This window comes from Aythya marila, assembly GCF_965140915.1.
Source record: "Aythya marila genome assembly, chromosome: 15".
In the NCBI taxonomy this organism is placed as follows: Eukaryota; Metazoa; Chordata; class Aves; order Anseriformes; family Anatidae; genus Aythya; species Aythya marila.
This window is the reverse complement of record NC_139056.1, coordinates 11,805,436-11,824,982: the sequence shown is the minus strand read 5'-3', so window position 1 is coordinate 11,824,982 and position 19,547 is coordinate 11,805,436. Positions and strand designations below refer to the sequence as shown.

The following is a 19,547-nucleotide window of genomic DNA, read 5'->3' as shown; positions in this document are numbered from 1 at the left end:
ATTTGTTTACAAATGCACAAACGCATTTTAAGAGAAACCATCCCCACCCTCCACCCTCTGTAGGCAGCTTCCCCATAACCAGCACTCCCACCCTCCCCATCTGTGGGCAAATCATGACACCAACAACGCCTTTAGGAGAACAAAACGCTTTATTCCACTGAGCTGCGTCAGGCCCCGGTCGCAGGGAGCACCTCCGGCCTTCCCTCCCCTCCCTATGGGGGGAGCAGCCAACATGGCGGCGGCGGCACGCTCTCCATGACGACCGCGCGGTTGCCATGGCGATGCCGTTTCCATAGCAACGGGGGGCCCGCCCTCGGCGGTCACGTGGTGCGCTCGATGCGCTCGGCGATCCCCGGCGGCGCAGGCCCGGCCCGCTCCCGGTTCTCGTCCCCGTCCCCGTCCCCGTCCCGCTCGCACCATGTCCACCGCCATGAACTTCGGGGCCAAGAACTTCAAGCCTCGCCCCCCGGACAAAGGCGCCTTCCCCCTGGACCATTTCGGTGCGGTTGGGCGGGCCCGCCCTCCCCGCGCGGCCTAGCCGCGGGCCTCAGGCCTACCCCCCCCCCCAAACGCGGCCTAGCGCCGGGCCTCGGGCCTGGCCCCGCCGCCCCGGGCCCGCAGTGAGCGCGGCCGCGGCTGTGTTGCAGGGGAGTGCAGCGCCTCCAAGGAGCGCTTCATGGAGTGCCTCCGCCGCAACGACTTCCAGAGCGGCGCCTGCCGAGAGCTCTCCATGGCCTACCTGCAGTGCCGCATGGAGAGGCAAGTACCGGGGGGCTCCCCCTTCCCCCCGGCCCCTCCGCGGCGCCCTTTGGTTTTTGTAGGGGTGTCGCCGTTTTGGCATTGATGTGCAGTGGGTTCTGCTCTGTGGTGAGGCTGGGCACACCCTGCGGGAAACGGACGGGGTGTTGTTAAGGGTGCTGAGATACCTGGGCGCTCCCATGTGTTATATGGTCAGCGGTGAGGCTGCGTATCCAAACAGTGGGAAGAGCACAGCAGCAAAGTGTAACAGCACCACCGATGTTGTAAACCACGTTCACTTAAAAATGCAGTAAATGATACAAGTAGAATCTTAGTAAGCTCTTACGCAGTCTGTTAATTAAGTAAACCAAAAGTCAGGTCAGCCTCTGAGAAAACTTTCATTATCTAGTAACAGAAGACAACAACGCACACATTATAACAGCAGTTTTCCAGTTGTGTGTGTGAGAGTATATTTTTTTTATGCGTTAATATTGCTTTCTCCAAACTGAAGTTCCCGAGGCTTTGCCAAGTGACAGTCACTCTACAGATGTCTTGGGTTTCTTTACAGGAAATAACATTAAGTAAAATAGAAGATGCTGTTATTTTCCTTGTTATAGACTATGTTCTGCAAAACGTTTTTGTTTTGTTGTTTTTAACTTAGGCAACTTATGGCTAATGAACCACTGGAAAAATTGGGATTTAAAGATCTGATAGATGAGAAACCAGAAGCAAAACCTCAGAAGTCGTAACGAAGGAAGACGACTTTGCTCTTCGTGTATGGAAAGCACAACTCTTATGTAGTACATATTGTACTTCTGTGCGTATTGCGATTGGAAGTGTTTCGTGACGGAACCTTTCTTCCAAAATATTTCCTAAAATAACACTTTGCTTGCTTCAGAAAGGACTGCCTTTGTGTACTTTCCTGAAGTATTTCTTAGCCTTTTTCTTTTAAATTCTCTAGCCTACTCTTGAAGATCCATGAGAACTTTACCTGGGAGAAAACAACTGTTGCCTGAAGTGTTCTCCATGCCTTTGCAAAAACAGTAAACTCTTGCTTTTAAAAAACAAAAGCAAACGAACAACCCCCCCCCCCACTTTTATTGTGTAGATCTTGAACTGTATTCTTACGTGTGGTATTACTAATATGCTCACAGCAATTACTTGTCAGGTGGAAATAAAGCTGTTGCGTTACTTGCAAATTGCTTTTTATTAAATACTGGAATTGATTCCTGCCTTTAGGGTGATCTTCTCACACAGCTATAGAAAATACTTGGATTTGGTTTTTGTGGGTCTTTTTTTTTTTTTTTTTTTCAGTCTTCTTACCTTTGTTGTTGTTGGGAGATTATTTGTAATTCCAGACACCAGTCTGTAGTTGCCAGTAGTGATTCTGCTTTTATTTGCTGTGCTAACAATGTTCACCTAACTTTACTTCATCACTTAACCAGCAGGCTTTCATTATGTGCATCTTCATTTCTTCACTTAGAGCTGCCATATGTTCTTTCACATCCTTATGGTGATCAGCGTGGAGATGGCAATGACACTTATTAGTCTTCAGCGTAAACGTGAGTTGCACTTATAAGTGTGGCTGGACCTTTTCTTTTAAAAATGTGTTATGTCAAAAACGAACAAAAACCCTTCAATAGATCGAAGCTATTTATCTAGAAAATACAGTATCTTGTTCCATAACACATAGGTGCAGCCCTTACTTTGAGAATGTGATGCACCAGCCTATACGGTAGACTTCAAACCACGTCTGAGTATGGCTTTGAGATCCCTTGCAGGTGTTTGTATGACTTACCATCAATTATCAGAGCTAATGCGATTTGTAATGCAAGTGAGTCTTTCTTAATTGATATGAGTTCAGGCCAAAATAACTCGGCCAGTTAGCCCCCCTAGAAATGCGTTCTAAGCAGTCAGTAGCTTCACAAATCTTTAAGATGTATTTTCATTGTCTTTCCAGACCACACCCTTTTTGTTTGTTTTAAATCCATCGAATCATTTCTTTCTGTACCTTGCTCTCCAACAGCAAGGTTTAGGGGCAGATAGGGACGCACACGGTTTGCCAAGGCAGTTCTACGCTCTCCTTTATTTGATGTCCTCTGTTTGATTCCATCCCGCCATTCCTGTGCTCTGTTACTACTCTTTTTGGTTCTGCTCCTCTCTCTCCATCTCTGTTCCCAGTCATCCAGGAAAGGGTGAAGGAATATTTTCTGCTCTTCATATTGAGGGGTGGAGATGAGATTTAAATTGTTGCTTGGGTCTAATCTGATTGAACAGACTACAGAGTTCAGAGCAGGACCCTGTTTGAAAAGGATGTTTGGTCCCTGCTGCATATTTTTATTCTGCTTCATTCCACTGTTTAATTTGTATCTTCTGGTGAGATTAGTACATTTATAGTAAAGAAAGCAGAGATTTTATTGCTGAAGCAGATATTAAGAGGCTTTATATTAAACCACTGAACAAGAGCTTTCTATTGGTGATACTGAGTAAGAATTATTAAAATAATCTCCTGCATCTTCAGAAGAAAGAAACCAAATTTCATGCTTCCATGCTTCTTAATTATTATGAAGTGATGTTTATACCTACAAGGGATTCAAAACCCACCAGTGGTGGTGGAATAATTCAGGGTGTTCTCAGTGGTCGTTACATCTGTCTGTGTCACTGCACGCTGATGTGACCAAACGGTTACTTCACGATTTCAGCCCAGTGTTTTCCTGGGAAAGTTGTAACTGTCATCCAGGTTACTGCAGAGTAAGAGGGGAAATGTTTCTCAAGTCTCGTGTGACTGAATTTCAGCTGCTGAGCTGGAGTGATAGCTGCTGTTTGAATGAACTAAGATTGCATGCTGAGAGAAGAGCCGGAGGAGACTATATATATATTTTTTTTTATAGTGTCCAAGGCCTCAGTTTTGGACCCGTAGCAGGAGGCATAGTGGGAACAAAAGCAGTTCCTAAAAACTGCGTGCCATGCCAAACCAAACAGGGCTCTGTGCTGCTTGTAGGCCTGGAGTCTTCCCGTAGCATCCTGGTGATGTAGCCAGCAGGGCCCTGCGTAGCATGGGCTGACTGCTGCTGAGCTGCCAAAACGGGCAGAGCGTGCTCCATCCTTCACTAAACTTACTGCAGGAGCAGTAATTGCCATCCTGATGGGGATCACCAGGGTGGGAATTTTGCACCTTTCACCACTCTGAAGAAAACATCATCCTGTGTAGATCCATGAGTTCATTTCATCCCACCTCCCAGCACGGTGAGTCACCTTCATGGTGCTGTCCCTTTTGCACCAGAACAAGACCAAGGGTGGCTGTGAGTGTATAGCTGAAAACTCAGGGAGCTGACAGAGACACATATTTTCTAGCTGTAGGGCATGGGCTGGAGAAGATAATGTGTTCAGTGGAATTGTGAGGTGAGTTCAAAGCAGGAGGGGGCTATCAGTTGGTCTTGATTGAGATCTAATGCTACTAAGAAGCAATGGAAAAACAGGTCATTAATCAGTGCACAGCCTGGGGTCAGACAGTTCCGACTTGCTCTGGGGACATGTGCCTGCAACACTGGAGTCATCTGGAAGAATTTCCCGGAATGCTCTTTAATTTATTCCTGCCAACACACAGGTCATTAATTAAAACCTTTCTCTAAAACCTGTTTATTTTAGCTTTGCTTGTGGGATCCAGGTTTGTTCTTTCAAATGACAGCAGTGTTTTAAGCCAAAGGAAAGTCGTAAGTTTGTAGGTAAGCTTTCCTGTTCCCGTACCAAGGAGGAAGCTCTCCAGAAGCTGACACCGGGCTGGGTAAGTTTATTCTGGAAACGGTGAGCTGAGGCTCAGGCATGTGTGGTACAGGGTAGGCAGCATTGTCGGGGTATGATTTCTTTATGTAGCTGTTTGGAGTTAATGAGCTGCTGTGCTACGTGTGGCGCCAGGAGCAAGGTAAGTCCCACACAAGTGCGTTAATCTTCCCGAGAAGTGGGTGAACGTCCCTGCCTGCACCGGTGCTGCCTGCCAAAGGCTGCCGTGAAGCACCCCCTGCTGACAGACCCTGGGACTTGGAGGAATGCAAACGGCTGCAAAACGAGGTTCTTCTCAGCTTAATGTACAGACTGCCAGTCTGGCTGTAGTTGTACAGGTGTGGAAGGGAGAGCCCAGAGCAGGAGGAGGCGTTGACTATCTTGCGATGAAGATCTTTGTAAGCTGCTAACACAACAAAAATCAATAAGTGAGGGGCTGTAATAGTCTTTCATGTAGCTCTTTTTTCAGCCAAACCACCTCACACAATAAGTAGGTGCTCTGCTACTTGGGATCATGTCCCAGGGAATCCCCAGAGGGCTCCAGGTCAGCAGAGCTTTGCGTGTTGGCACTTAGAGCACATACTCCTTTTCTTAGTTCAGATTAGAATCAATTCAACCACAGAGAGTTTAACCTTGATTGCTGCAGTTATTTACAGAAAGAGAACATTGCTGCAGGCCAGCCCTCCTTACGTCTTCCTGGGAGACCTTGAGCTTTAGGTGTATCTCCAAACAATGGCAATGAATTGCAGAACAAGGAAGAAAGGGTTTAATAAACACTTCCAAGTCTGCAAGTTCTTAAAAAAAAAAAAAAAAAAAAAAAAAAAAAAGCCTATACAAAGAAAACCTCCTGTGGTTGTGCTGGAAATGAGCCATGGTCCAAAGTCCTGCGTATAAGCACAATGAGGCGGCGCTGCTGTGGTAGGGCAGGGTTGTTACCGTGCTGTTACTGCACCTGCCCCCTGGCAGCAGGACGCCAGGCATAGCGGGAGGGCTGCACCTGTCAGCACGGAGCTGTGGGCAGGCAGTGGGTGCAGCCTGCTGACCTTCACCCTCAGTCCTCCCCAGTCCCCTTCCAAAGCGTTCTCCCCAGGTTTTGCTGCCTGCTCCAAGGCCACAAATTCCTTGCAGCTGGGCATTATGCTTGCAGTGAGTGATTGCCCGCTTGGTTTCCTTTGCTGACCACAGATTTGCTGACCTTTGCTGGTGACTAATCGCCCTTTGTGGCAGCAATCAAAATAGCCTTTCACTTACTGCCGCTTTTGGAGGCTCCACATAGCCAGTGCTAACTGCGGGAGGGAAGGAGGTAGGTTGGAGCACCAACATTTGCACCCTGTTATCTCACTCTGCTCCAAGCAGGCCCAGAGAGCTCCGGGAGGCAACACTAAGCTGCTGGGGCATTGCAGGGAGGCAGTTAAGGATGAGGAAATTCTGTAGGCAGACCATGAAAGAAGGATTTTTTTTCCTGTATGAAAAGTGTGGCATCGCTTCATGCTGTGTGCTCTGAAAAGTGCCTCGGGTGTTCCAGTTCCACTGGAGAGCAGTGTGTTTCTAGACTTCTCTGTGATTCCTGGGCATGGAATGATACTTCTGCCAGCGTGCAGGGATACAGTGATTTCTAGCACAACCAGTGACCCCAAAGGGTGTTGGTTACTGTTCTGCCTGCAGGAGATCCCCTCTGCAGTAGATTCTCCTGCTAAATTTGGGAATGTGGCTATGTTGTATCAGGTTTCCCACAGAAATCAAAGTTCATCGATTAACAAAAATAGTTTGGGGAAGGTATATGCAAGGGTTATTTTCCCCTTCCTGGGAGTTTCAGTGAAAATTGGATATCTGATCAATTTTAACCCAGTTCTTTATTTCTTTTAATGACTTTTCTTTTTTTCCCCTGTGAATAGCTGGCAGTGCTGCACTTCTGTCAGGATGCAGCAGATTTTCTAACTAGCAGATTTCAAGACAAAATGCTCTCCTTCTGGAATGATGGTGCCATATGGCTTGAAACGCAAAAGTGATCACCGCTAGAAATAGGAGCTTCATAGAAAGTCACCCAGAAGTTCAGTGTGTGTGTGTGTATGCAGAGGACTTGATAGACCTTGATGCAGTTTTTGTTTCCTGGTACCAATGATAATACAGGTTTTTTATGGCTCTTCCTAGAGACTCGTGTTTGTGTTCACTCACAGGACTGCACAGGCTGTTTCACCACTAGATTATTCCCCTTATTCCAGGAGATTTTGGGATTTAGATTAACAGGTGTATCGGTCTGTCATGTCTGCTGATTCCTGCTGGGCTTGGCTGGATGGAAGACCCCCCAGACAAGCCCAGCATTCACCATACAGCCCAGGCAAGCTCCCATTAACCCCGGTGAGCGTGAAACAGCTCAGGTGCCTAAAATCTGGTGGGCTGAATCCAGCCTGTGCCGTTCCACACTTCCCTGGCTCTGGTGGGATGTGTAGCTATCTGCACGAGCAGCCTTTCCCAGCTTCCACGCAGAGTAAGACAGCTTCCCACTGGATAAACGTGGGAGGGACGTGGTGGTCCGTCTGGCCGCGTGTCCTGCTGGCTGGTAGTGAGCGGTGCCTTGAACCAGTGCTGTAGATGCTCTTCTGCTCAGGTCCTTATGGGTTATGACAAACTCTTCCAGGAGCATCGATGGAATGTAAGTAGCCTTGCAAAAAGAGAGCAGGGTGGTAAAGAAAGGGAAAATGCCCAGAATTACTCAAACTTTTAACTTTATCTCGATGATTTTAAAAAGCAGGCAGTGGGGGCTGCTTCTGCAGTCCCTTTGGATGAGTGAGCTCTTTGTCTATTTTAGTAACTTTCTAGGAGCTGACAGCTCTGATTTCTGGAGGATTTCTGGTGTCCTCAGTGCTAGCAAGCCCTGCCCAGCAAGAACCTGTTAATGTACCTGGTTCTAATCCTGCTTGGGGCATGTGGGGAGCAAGTCACATGGAGAGGGGCTCTAAAGGCAGTCAGGCCTGGTTTCGGTTGCTCAATTTGCATTTCTCTGTTACCAAACTGTGTTCTGGGTTTCAGCAAGCTTAGGAGGCACTGAATCTCTCCTCAGGACAAGCAGCAGATTGGTAGCCCTGCAGAATCTGGGACACCAGCACTGTGCTGAGGATTTGTTGTGATGCTGTGGGCTGCAACCTGCTTCAGATCTTGCGAGTGCTCAGCAGAATCTAATGCCAAATCCTGACTTTCTTCACGAGAGGCAAGATTTGTGGACACCACACAAAAATTAAGCCTCCTGCATGGATTATCTCCTCTATTCCAGTCTGTGCTCTCAAATTCTTTAATTTCTTCTCTGAGAGAGGAGGTGGTAGTGGAGCTGCTGGTTTGTGGGGTGAGATCCTGCTCCCACAAACCTGCTGGTGAAGAGCCAGGGTTTAATTCCCAGGAAGAAAGCAAATCTCCCATGAGCTTAGAGGAGCAATTTGCTGGCAATCTACAGGGGGCTTTTCCCTCTGGGTTGCTCTGACAACAAGTCCTTGGTAACGTGGCTTGCTAGATGGTCAATAGCATTTCACTACGTGGAGGAAAGCAGGCAGTTTTCAAGTGGGCAGACCTAAATGGAGAAAAAGTCCTGCTACTGCTACTCAGGAATTGCACAGAAGCTGCAGATCTGATCAGTGCCAAGGAACTGGCTGGTAACAGGATGCTGAACCAAGCAGGAGAAAAAAAAATCAAAACATTGGTAACTGAGCTTTCACATCCCTGTGACCAGGTACCAAACTGGGAATCTCAGGGTGGGGATAAGGTTGGCTGCTGGCATTGCTGCAGTTACTTCCCCAAGATTTTGCTCCTTACTTTGGATGGGGAAGGGAGGGGGTTACACTGTGCTGACTTTGACCCAAGTATTCAGCAGGCTGTCCTTAACCCCTCGTGCTCACCACCCATGCGTACCAGAGCACATGTCAGGCGGGCAGGCTCTGCCTGCTCTTTGGTGTGTCCTCAGCTTGTGTGTGTGTACTCAGAATGCTTGCGAAGGCAGCATCCATGTGTGCCCATAGCCTGGCAACACAAGTCTGCCCCTTCTCTCTGTGCAGTCACATTTGTGCCTAGTTTAGAGGTAGCAGTGTGCCAGACCAGGATCTGTACAGGAGAGTGCAAACAGTGGCATAGATCAGGCATTAATACTCTGCATGTGCAGGTAACGGTGTGAACGCACAGGTGAGACTGGGGGTCCCATTCGGTTCCTACCTCTCCTGTGTTGCAGGATCCTGTGGAAAAGCAACTGTCTACTGCCAGCTGCTTGGAGGTGAACGCCTGGGAGGAGATGCAGCCCGGCCTCCTCACGTGGGAGATGGTCAGCAGGGCCATCTGCGTGCAGGACAAAGACGTAACGAGCAGCAGGTCGCTGCACAGCTTTGGTGATACAGGATGCCCAAGTTCTGTCAGAGGGTCAAATGCTGAGCTTGCTGGTTGCTGAAAAAGAACCAGGTGGGTGAAAAACGAGAGTGAGTCTGGAACATCTCCTGCCTTTTCCTTTCAGCATTCGCTCCAAGAGACTTGCAGGTGTGGTGGTGCCAGGTAGAAGGGCTCATTGGAACAGAGAGATGTCTGAATTGATGGCTTTATTTTGGCTTACTTTAGCAAATAATAGGCGGGGGGCGATGTTTTTCACTGAAACTGGAGCTGGCTAGTGCTTGAGATCACAGCTCTAATGGGTTGGACTGGCTTAGACTGTAAATCACGTTAGCAGCGCTAATAGCACAAAGTGACTTGTGTAGCAAACCCTCTGCTGCAGCAATAACCCGGCCCTGCTGGTTCTTTGAATCAGGCTGGTGCTGCTGCTCAGGGCTGGCTTGGTTATTAAAGCTCTTTCGCAGAAGTCACCTGGGCAGCTGCTTTGACTCAGCCACCGAAATGGCTGTTCTGTCACTCTCTCCCCTGCCATTCCCCAACCTGGCTTGGGCTCTTTTTATAGCCTGCTATAAAATTGTTTATTTTTGCACCTGTTTATAAAGGCTTTTCAGCCACAGGGGTCTCATGATGATGTTTTCATGGCTTCTGGAGCAGGGCTGCTCTGTTGTTGCTAGAAATAATTGCTGTTAATTAATTCTTTGCTGATTTTTCCTTGGCAAAGCATACTGAAATAAACAAATAAGTGAACAGCATGCTCTGTATCCTGATGTTGTGGGAGCTGTTACGAGGCATGCAGTGACATCCAAACGATCCCATCAGCAGCCAGAGGAAGGTTAGGACATGGTCTTCAACTTTCTATGGACAAAGTTAATTGGGGGGAGGCTCAATTACCATCTCCAGCTGTTCGGCAACTTCCTCCAGGCAATCATTTCTAATCTCTTTCTAGAGAAAAACCACAGCTTTGTTTCCATCTAATGCTTTATTCAAATCACAGCTGAACAATATTACAGAAAGTGATGTGGTCTCAGCTGTCTGAGCTGAAGGGGCAGCTGAAGGCAGCAGCCCGTGATACGAGATGGGCTCTTGGGGGCTGTAACTGTGCCCAGTTTCCTCTTTTCCTCTGTGCCCTTCTAAGATGGCTTGGCTTCTTTCTGATGACTCTGGCTCTGCTGCAGGGACTTCTAGGCCAGAAGCGATGTGCTGGGCTTCAGCTCCTTTCTCTCTGTCCCACAGTCCTGCCGATAGCTTCTCCAGCATCCTCTTTGCACTGGATGGGAGCACCTCCTAGTCCCCCAGAGGACACAGCAGCTGCCTTGGCCACTTCAGTCTCCACCCTGCGATGGGACATGGTGCAGTGCAGTCTCCTGACTGAATGTCTCCGAGCTGTTCCTGGAAGGATGAGCCATTCAGGCCAGGGAGAGATTAAGTTATTGGAATTGAGCAAAAGCAATTTCCATGATGAGTGTTTGCCCTGCGTTTTGCACGTTGGACCTGTCCCTGATTCAGGTTGAATTGATGATGGCCAGCTCTGACTGATCGCACTGCCTTTTCGTGGAGGAGCTGGTGCCCTGATGTGTGAATCTCTTCACGTGTGTGATGGCTTTCTCCATCTGGTTTCCCAGACTGAAGCCTTCTAATTCCTATAAATCAGGAATCATGCTAAAAGCAGTGGTGTAACAGGGGTGTAGGTGAATTATTGACTTCATTGATCTAATTTCATCTTCTCCGAGAGCATCATTAGGCAGCACATCTCCCTTCAGGTGCATGGTAGCTTCTGTGGAGCCCATTCCCCCAGCTGCCCCCTTGATGTCCTATTTTACATTGTATGAAAGAGCAAAGGGATTTTTGTAGTGCGTTTTTTCTTGTGTTTAGATTTTCCTCTGTGCAGCAGACAGATGCAAATACCTGACATCCTGAAGCTTAGCAAGTACCCAGCTGCTCTCCAGGATGTCTCCTGGCTCCCAGCCACCCGTCAGTGGGACAGAGAATCCCATGTGACCCTGGTGAGGAACTTGCCCTTCTGTATATCGATTCCCAAACCAGCCTATTTCTGCAGTGAGCCCAGGTGGAGGGAAGAGCGCTGTCACACTGGAGGAAGAAACAGAAAGGGCCCGAGCACGTGATGGACAGGCTGAGAAAAGTGGTTGGGGTAACTTTCCTTTCTGTGGTGGCAGGGTTGCGAGAGCAGGTCGCAGCTCTGGGGCGTAGTCACGGATGCAGGGCAGGAAGAAACTGGCTGGTTTGTGATCAGTGGCTCTCACAGAAGCCTGAAAAATGGCGTCTAAGTAAATCAGCAGACAAATGTTGCTCTGCAACTCCTTCCTGTCCTCTTTCCCTGTTTTTTCTCCCTTGACGAGGAGCTCAGTGGTCTGGCATGCACAGCCAGTAAATGATGGGAGTAGCAGGCTTCTTTTCATGTCAGTACCGCTGGGCTTTGCAACAGAGTTGGCCACTATGCAAATGTGGTGAAACCCTGATCTGCAAATCACTCCACAGCGAGGCACATTTAGAGCTGCAGGACGCCTTTTCCTCTTTGGGGCTGGTGCAGGTGCAGAGCAGCTCTGCAGATGTAGGGCTTAGGTCTTGTATTTGGGCAGCCTCACATAATTTTCCTTTACATTCTCCTCTTCTGTGGAATTAATACATCTGTGTGATCAACACATCTGAAAGAGGGAGCATGCTTTTCCCTGTCCTACACAAGGAGAAAAGACCACAGGAACCATAAAGCAATTTGGTCAAAATCAGAGCAAGCTGGTGTTGCTATCAGATTTTCAGTTCAAGGATTTTTAATTGCTGTGGTCTAAGCTCAGTACTGCATGGCATTCCTCCCTCCCAGGTGTAGCCACTCTTGATTTAACTCAATATTATTAAAAAAAAATAAATCTAGAATTACTTTTTTTTTTTTTCTCCTTTTTTCTTTTGAACAGAAAACCATAGCACAACTGAAACTAGTTGCTTTACTGTGGGAGTGGTCAGTGCTATGGCTTGTTCACACAACCCCCAGCTGCAAGAGCAGATACTGCTACAACCTCTGCTGTAGTGTCAAGGAAGCGTGAGGGACCCGAGCTGGTGTTTCTGCTGCTCCAGAGTTTTGCTTGAATGCGGTTGCAGTGGCATGAATTATTGATATTTCTGTTAGGGTTTGCTGTTCGCACAAGAATTTTTAATGTTTCCCCACATTGCGCTGTGAATGCACTCCCAGGTCATGTAAGGGACTGAGTTTAATATCCTTGTGTTCGAGTGATTGTGGCATTGATTTCGCAGTTTCAGGGCTGGGGCTGCAAAATTAACTGAATGCCAGTGTAAACAGCCCTCTGGTAACAACGCAGGGCAATCCCGGGGTGAAAGGAGCTGATACAGAGGGGCAAAGAGAAGGTAATTTGGGGATTGTTAGTGAATTTTCAGGGTGTCACCACAAAGATGATGAAAAGGTTTCCAGGAATTCTTGAGCATCTCTTCCCCTGCCCTCACAGTTCAGCATTTGTAGAGGCTGCCCTGGCTGCCACTGTGCTCAGCACCTGGAGAGATGCCATTAATAACGTCTGTTTCTAAGACAACAACCTTGCAACTTAGAAAAGCCCAGCTAAAAGTGTGGGTGTTTATAAACAGACATTTTACACACAAATGTGCGTGTATATATGTGTAAATATACGTATATGTGTGTATAGCTATAAAAATGATGTCAGACTTAAGAAGTCACTCAGCAGTGGAGAGTCAGAAACCATCTGAACGAGGATGATACACTGGCAGTGACAATTGGTCTCTGGAGGGTATGGCCAGGGGCTGTGTAAGAACTGGGAGAAAATTCATTAAGCACTCCCTGACAAGCTGTACCCACAGGGAAGTCATGGGGAAAAGCTCGGATGAGGTGTTGGATCCTAGAGGGAGCAGTCTGACATGGACCTGCCTGAGCTGAGGTGCCACCAGCCTCCCAGGAGCCTGCCAGCACCACCACAGAGCTCTGGAAATGCACTGGTATGTGAGATTGAATCGAGCCCTTGATTTCCAACTAAACAGAAGTTTCTCCTCCATCCTGGCTGGTTTGGTCCTGTTCCAGCTTTTCTCCCTCTCTGTGCCCCCTCTACCCACCTGTGCTGTTTGGTTCCCAGCTGCAAGTCTGGAGTAGGATTCTCACCGTTGTGTTTGTGCCAGGGGAACTGGGAATCGTTTGGGGACTTGGAGCTGTGGATGACCATGGCTTGATCTGTGCTGGCCCCACTCTGCACCGCCACTGCTCAGCCCGTCCTTTATGAACCGCTCCCTTCTCATCGCTGACAACAGGCTCTGTTATGTTTGATTTTATTACAAGATATAAATTTCTGTCTGCAGCCCTGGTTTCCAGCACGCAGAGAGGGATTGCCTAGCAACCAGGAGAACAAAAAATTAAGAGAATCAATAAGACTTAATGGAAAGCTAAACAGAGACTTTAAAACCAATCTCCCTCCCAGCCCCTGCCCCTGGTAAGTTCATAACGACTTGCAGCATCCCAGCTGCTGCACGAGGGATTCAGCAAGTGCCTGTGCTGGAAACGCCAGAGGAATGGGGCTGAAGTGCAAATGAAAACCTCACCTCCTGGCTTGGATTTAGGTAGAGCTCTGCTCCTGTAAGCATTTACACCAGGCAGTAGTCCCACAAATTTGAATATAACGGGGTTTTGGAGGATTAGGGCTGTGATTCTGTGCTGGAGCCAGTTGGACTGGTGTAAGTCCCCGGCAGGTGTTAGTGGCAGTGCTGCTCCAGGTATTACGGGCAGGGAGGGTGAAGGCAAGGTCGCCTCTGGGCACACCAGCTGGTTGCTGCGGCTGAAAACCTCAACAAAAGGACTCAGAGTGGGATTACGCCTTTGGTTAGCATGGGAACGAGTTTCCAGATGTCATCAGCCTACACGTGTACAGGCAGCAAGCGGCAGCGCAGCGCAGAGCGCCGCACAGCCGGCGAGGAGCAGCCTGACGTCAGCGCGGAACAATCAGAAATTAACTCGGTTACGGCCGCTCGCCTGATGGCACAAATGCAAAGGTCACTTAGGAAAACGTATTCCAGACAACGGGGGCATTGTAAACGTATCAGGCCGTGGTTTTGCCCCTGTGTAAGGGTGTATGCTGGTTTCTTTGCACAAAGTGTTCTTGGGAACCTGCGGCCCTGCTCACATCCGCGTATGTTGGCAGGATCGGTGGTGGTTCGGGGGTGGAAGGGTTCCAGGAGCTGCAGGGAGCCGCCTCCTACTGGCCCTTGTGCCTTTGGCCCTGTAGGCAGCAAGACTGGTGCTGTGCAAGAGGTGCCCTGCTCTTCTTGAGGAAGCAGAGGTGGACAGTTTGAATGGGGGGCTCGCTCCACAAGACCCAAACCATTTGTATAACCAGAGCTGCATTTACCATGAATAAGTCGAAGCAGCATAACAGATACCTGCAGCCTGTGTTTGAGAGGACGGATTCTGCAGGGGTCTTTCTCCAGACACAGCCCTGATCCCCTCCTCTTGGCAGATTTCCCACATCACCACCTTGAGTTACCCTTAGGGGCAAAATGGGGGCCAGGAACCTGTAGGCCAGGTGAGGAGCAGCAGAGGTGGCAGTCCTCGGTCCCAACACAGCCGTGGTGCCCCTGCCCCAGGTGGTGTCAGGGTGCCCTCACCCCAGTGCTCCCTGGGCACCAAGGATTGGGGTGCAAGGTGTTGGGGGACTCTTGGAGCATGGTCCTGAGATACACGGAGAGGAAAAAGGTGGTGATGTCCTTTTGGAGTGCAGCACAGCCAGGGGAACCCCAGCTGCGCTCAAGCAGCGAAGGGCAGGACTCCGGGAACCCCCAGGCGGTGAGGTGGGAGGGGGACACCCAAAAATTCCTCCGGAGGCAGAGGGCGGCCGAGATGGGGACACGAGGGGGAAGTCGGAGGGGTTCGGGTGGGGTTGGGGCGCGGAGCCCCGGCGGCGAGCGACCGCTGGAGGTCGCGGGCGAGCGGCTCGGCGAAGGGGGGAGAGGCGAGAGGCGGATCCGGCTACCGAGCCGGGCGCGGAGGCTGCGGGGCGGGGAGGCTGGAGCCTCCCGGGGGCTGGGAGCCGCCGGCCTGCCCCTCGCTCGGGGCCGCATGGAGCAGCAGCAGCAGCCCCGGCAGCCCCTCGCCATGAAGCTCGCCTAAAAGAAGCCTCGGCGGAGCCTTCCCCTCCCCTCCACCCTCCGCAGCCCCCCCATGGCGAAGGAGAGGAGCAGGAAGGCGCTGGGCGAGCTGCTCCAGCGGCCGGGCAACGCGGCGTGCGCCGACTGCACCGCACCCGGTAAGGGCACCGGGGGGGCGTGGGGACGTCTGGGGGGCTCCGAGCTTCTGCTCCGGGGTCCTGCAGACCCGCAGCCAGCCCTACACACGCACGCGTAGCGGGGGGAGCAGAGGCATCGCCGCTCCCGCACAGCAGCAGCCTTTGCCCGCAGTGCCCCCCCCCGCCGCTGGGCTCGGTAAAGCTGGGGGCTGCGGGACCTGCCCGGGAGAAGGGGCTTGGAAATCGCGGAGCAGGTGAATTCTCCTTCCCCGGCCTGTTTTTTTTTTTTTTTTTCCTTGTGTTTTTTTTTTTTTTTTTTTTTTTTTTAATATATATCGTTATGTATTTTAGTCACCGCATGGTAACAGCTAAACGTGCCTTAGGTTGGGCAGGGTGGCTCTGAAAGGTGTAGGGATGGGATGTCCTTTTCAACCTCCATCACTCCATAGGCAAAAAAATAATAAATCCTGCTTCAGCCAAATTACTGATACAGATTTCTATGGGTTTCCAAGCTCACTTGGAGCCCACCATCCAGCTCCCACTGTCACCAGCGGTTTCAGGTCCCCAGCCTGCATCTCAGGAAGCTGCAGCACACTTTCAGACGCGTTGTGGCTGGAGAGGACAAAGAACTTTCTGCATGGTGTGAACTGCTTTGCAGTGCTGCGCCGCCTGCTCTGCTCCCACCCATCGGCTGTAGCAGCCCCCCTCTTGGGTGTCGTGCTGAGCACAGCTTGGGCTCGCCACATAAGTGGCTCCCTAAATTGTCCCTTCCTGGAGGACACTTGGGCTCGATGGGATAATTCTTCCCTGCCCTGTGTGATATGAAGCCTCTCCGCAAAATGGGAAGTTCCTCAGCATCAGCAGAATAGGGATGAAGCTGTAGGTCAGTGAGATAGCTCATGCTGGGGAAGTGTGGTTGTTAAAAGACTAAATGGGCTGGTAAAACAACAAAGCTGTGTTTTGCTTTTGGGGACACCTGTGTGCAGAGATACCTTGGTGAAACTTGGAGAGGAGAATGTGGGCCAGAGTCTTTTGTAACACGAGGTGTGCTACATTAATAGCATTCAGCCTCTTTGAACTGTGGCAGCATTACTTCCCTGGGACTGGACCTCTGTTCTGAAACCCAATTTCTTTAATTATCACTGTGCTTCGGTACCTTTGGCAAATAAGAGCTAGCAGTGGTGCTGTAATGTGCTCGTCTGCCCAGGAGGGACAATAAATACGAGATGCCCTGGGTTATTTAATGTCAGATGCATAACTTGTGTCTGTAGGTAATACATAAAATATTCAGGCTGGGTCCAGTTGCTTGTCCTGGGCAGGTGAGGCAGGCCAGGGCTTTCTGAGTCTGGGTAGGAGGTGACGTGGGACAGGTGTCTGGAGAGCCTCCAGAATGGGGTATAAGCGTGGCCTTCACTGAGAGGTGGGACACAGAGAAAAAGGTGAGAGCTGGTACTGGATGGACAGCTGGAGAGAGAAAAGTACCAAAGCAGAGGAAATAAAGTGAGAATGAAAGAAGAGGAGGGTGGAGAATGAACAGGAGATGCAGAAGCATGTAGTACTCCTGTGCTCCTACATGTCGTCATACTGCTGATGTGGTGCACCTGCGGGGAAGCGAAAGGTCAGGATCCCTGGTTAATCATGATTGCTTCCAGGTGGGTGTGTGCCTTCCCTGAAATCCTGAGGTGCTTCAGGAGCCATGATGAGAGGTAGCCATTTAGCTCAGGGATACAGATAACAAAGGATAGGATGGGTTAGAAATAAACCAGGTGAAAATTCTTTGTTAGTTTAATTCATGTATTTGGAAACTAGCTGGGTTTTCTTTTGCTCTTGGAAATGTTTGTTTCAGAAACCTGCCAGTCAGTGGAAGTTTTTCCCTCCCTGCTGTTAAAAAAAGGTTTGTCTTTTGTTCCTGAGCCTCACCCAGGTGCCAAAACAGTAGCCACAGCCCTGGAGTGAGGGCTTGTCCCAGGCACTGTAGGCTCACATAACAAAACCGCGAGTTCCTGATGCAGAAGAGATTGCAGCTGGGCACCGTTGTGACTAAGCTGTGACCATGCAAAAAATCAACCCCCAGGACGTACAGGGAATGTCAGGGAGGCAGCACCTTTTCTCCTAGGCTGTGGAAAGAGCTTTGTCCTCTGTAGGTCGTCACCTAGCTGGATTGTTGGTGAGCTCCAGTCAAAGCCTCACGATTGCCTGGCTCTGGGCCAGCATTTGCCACTTAGGTTATTCCAGCTGAGGACGATTTAAGTGGCCAAGTCCTAGAACCAAGGCTACTTTTGTGGCAAGTGTTGAGTGGCATTGAGTCTGATGCTCGGGAAGGTCGGATCCATGCTCTCTGTCTTTCCCCGGACCAGCATGTGGGCCGGCAGGAAAATCTGTTGTGCAAAATGAGAGCTTCCGAGGCGTTCTCCCAGACGAGATTTTGAGGGCATGTCTCAGGTAGGGGGAACAGGCTTACAGTGCTCTGGCCGTGACAGCTGGGAATGCTGTGAGGATGCTGAAGCAGAGACTGATAATGAGCATGGCAAAAAAGAAAAAAAAATCACTGTGGCTACATTTCATGCTTGCAGTTCTTGTTTTATTTTAAGGGTTCTTAGTTTTTTATTAATTGCTGCTTTGCAGAACCTTAATTTTCAGTGAAAGGTGTTTCTGAATAAAAAAAAATCAGTTGCAGAAATGTCATCCATCCGTAAGGAGTAATGAGATTGCATTAGCTACATCTTTGAAACTGAACTGTGGGGCAGGAGCCACAGCAGTAGGGTTATGGGGTGTGGGGTGCCCTGCCCTTACACTCCCCTGAAGTCAGGGTCCCAGATGTCGTTTTGTGCCGTGTTTGTTTTGGTGGGTTCAAAGACATGCTTCCACCGTGCAGACAGCATGGGAAATGCAGCCTTAAGTGCAAACTGAGCGATCGCCCTGAATTGCTGGTGTGTAATGGCTCTCGATGTATTAGAATAATCTTTTTTTCTTCAAGACTAATGTGGCAGTTCGGTGCTTTTTTTTCCCCCCTAAATGATTCTTTGTCTCAGGCAATCTTTCCACACGTCACGAGAGCGATGGTTATCTCAGGGCATAACAAGACCTTGAGTATTTCTCCCTTTACTCCATTTTTCTCTAACTTACGGTTGTGTTTCCACTAAGCGAGAATCATTTTACGTTGTGGGGGACAGTGAGGCTCTGATGACAGAAGTGGAAATCCCATCAAACTAATCCTGCAGTTTAAACCCCTCCAGCAGTTTATGTGGCTTTTTTTTTTTTTCTCTTTTTTAATTATTATTTTCATCTTTCTTATTTGGGATGAATTACTGGGGACATGGACCCTGGAAGGAGTAAGGGAAACATCAGCTTTTCGGTGCATGGGGCTTAGGTGAGGTGAAACAGAGAAGGAACAGAGGGTGAGTGATAGAAGCGAGCCTTATATCAGAGGGCTTTTGTGCTGCAAAACACAGTGGATTTGGTATTTTGGTGTAGTGGTATATATAAAAGCCTGAGGGTGGGTGGTGTGCAGCTGAGGGTTTATAAACACCTTCCTGCAGCCCCAGCATCATCTTGTTTCTAAACCAGGTGAAGCTTTTCCAATCCCTTGCTTTCATGAAATAAGGGCGGTGATTCGAGGAAAACCCACGAGTGCCAGGCATGGCGTGATCCATCCTGGGTTAAGGAGGGCGCTGAGAAGATTTGATCTCGAGCCTCTCCATCCTGTATCCGCTCCCCAGTCCTAAGAACACAGATCTGGAAGGCAGGTGACTGAGTCATCGGGTCCTGTCTCGTACTGTCATCCTCAGTGACATCTCATCCCTCCGTGGAGCGATGGGGCTTTGCTGTGGAGCTCGTTCTCTCTTTTTGCCCCCACCACCTCCCACTGGAAAGCTGTTCCAGAGCTTTGCTGCTCTAATGGCGTGAAACGGTCTTTTCATTTTCAAGCTAAAAGTGGAAACTTGTTCCCGCACCTCCATTGTCCTTCAACTTAGAGTTCTTTCTCTTCCCAAGAATTTAGCAGCTCTTCTCCCTTGGCATAAACAGAGTGGAGGGAAAGAAGGGGGGGAAAAAAAATCCTGTGGTCATTGTATTTAGCCACGTTCTGCAGGGAAAGGGAACGTTTTCAGACAAAGGATGTGTAACGTGATGGTGCTGTCTGTCCTTTCCCGATGCCCAGGCTTGCAGCAGTGCTGTGGGTTGCAGGCAGCAAGCAGAGGGGGCTGCTGAGACCTGACAGCTGAATCGAAAGACTTTGGCAACTTTAGTGCCTTCACTGAAAAATGTTCCTACTTAACGGGGAGTGTTGGTGGGAGGCTGTTTGGCTTCAGTTTTAATGTCTTTTATTGTTATTTTTAAACATGCATGACCAGGGCCTGTTTATTAACCTCCTAATCCTTTCCCAAAGTAAATAGCAACAGAACTTCAGTGCTGAACGTGGGC

The 19,547-nt window shown here is 49.4% G+C and overlaps 2 protein-coding genes and 1 long non-coding RNA gene across 4 annotated transcripts in view; all 3 read left to right on the top strand.

Annotated features, from left to right (window-relative positions):
- The first annotated feature begins 349 nt into the window (after positions 1 to 349).
- On the top strand, positions 350 to 1,820 carry COX19 (cytochrome c oxidase assembly factor COX19). Of its 2 annotated transcripts, XM_082772888.1 has the most exons (4): positions 350 to 500; positions 648 to 759; positions 1,400 to 1,513; positions 1,700 to 1,820. In XM_082772888.1, the coding sequence occupies exons 1-3, from the start codon at positions 419 to 421 to the stop codon at positions 1,485 to 1,487; spliced, it is 282 nt and encodes a 93-aa protein (XP_082629014.1). In that variant the 5' UTR covers positions 350 to 418; the 3' UTR covers positions 1,488 to 1,513; positions 1,700 to 1,820. The 2 variants fall into 2 exon arrangements, with proteins under 2 accessions (XP_082629014.1, XP_082629013.1); XM_082772887.1 differs by having other exon boundaries at positions 1,400 to 1,820.
- A 2,594-nt stretch (positions 1,821 to 4,414) lies between these two features.
- On the top strand, positions 4,415 to 10,550 carry LOC309884095. Its single transcript, XR_014318552.1, has 3 exons — positions 4,415 to 4,522; positions 8,732 to 8,955; positions 10,114 to 10,550. It is a non-coding gene; the product is annotated as an uncharacterized lncRNA (long non-coding RNA).
- Positions 10,551 to 14,891: 4,341 nt separating this feature from the next.
- The window catches only part of ADAP1 (ArfGAP with dual PH domains 1), a 57,155-nt gene continuing 52,499 nt past the window's right edge, over positions 14,892 to 19,547 (top strand). Inside the window, exon 1 of the mRNA XM_082772753.1 lies at positions 14,892 to 15,146. Coding sequence (XP_082628879.1) covers positions 15,062 to 15,146 — 85 coding nt within the window. The 5' untranslated portion in view covers positions 14,892 to 15,061. The remainder of the gene's footprint in view (positions 15,147 to 19,547) is intronic.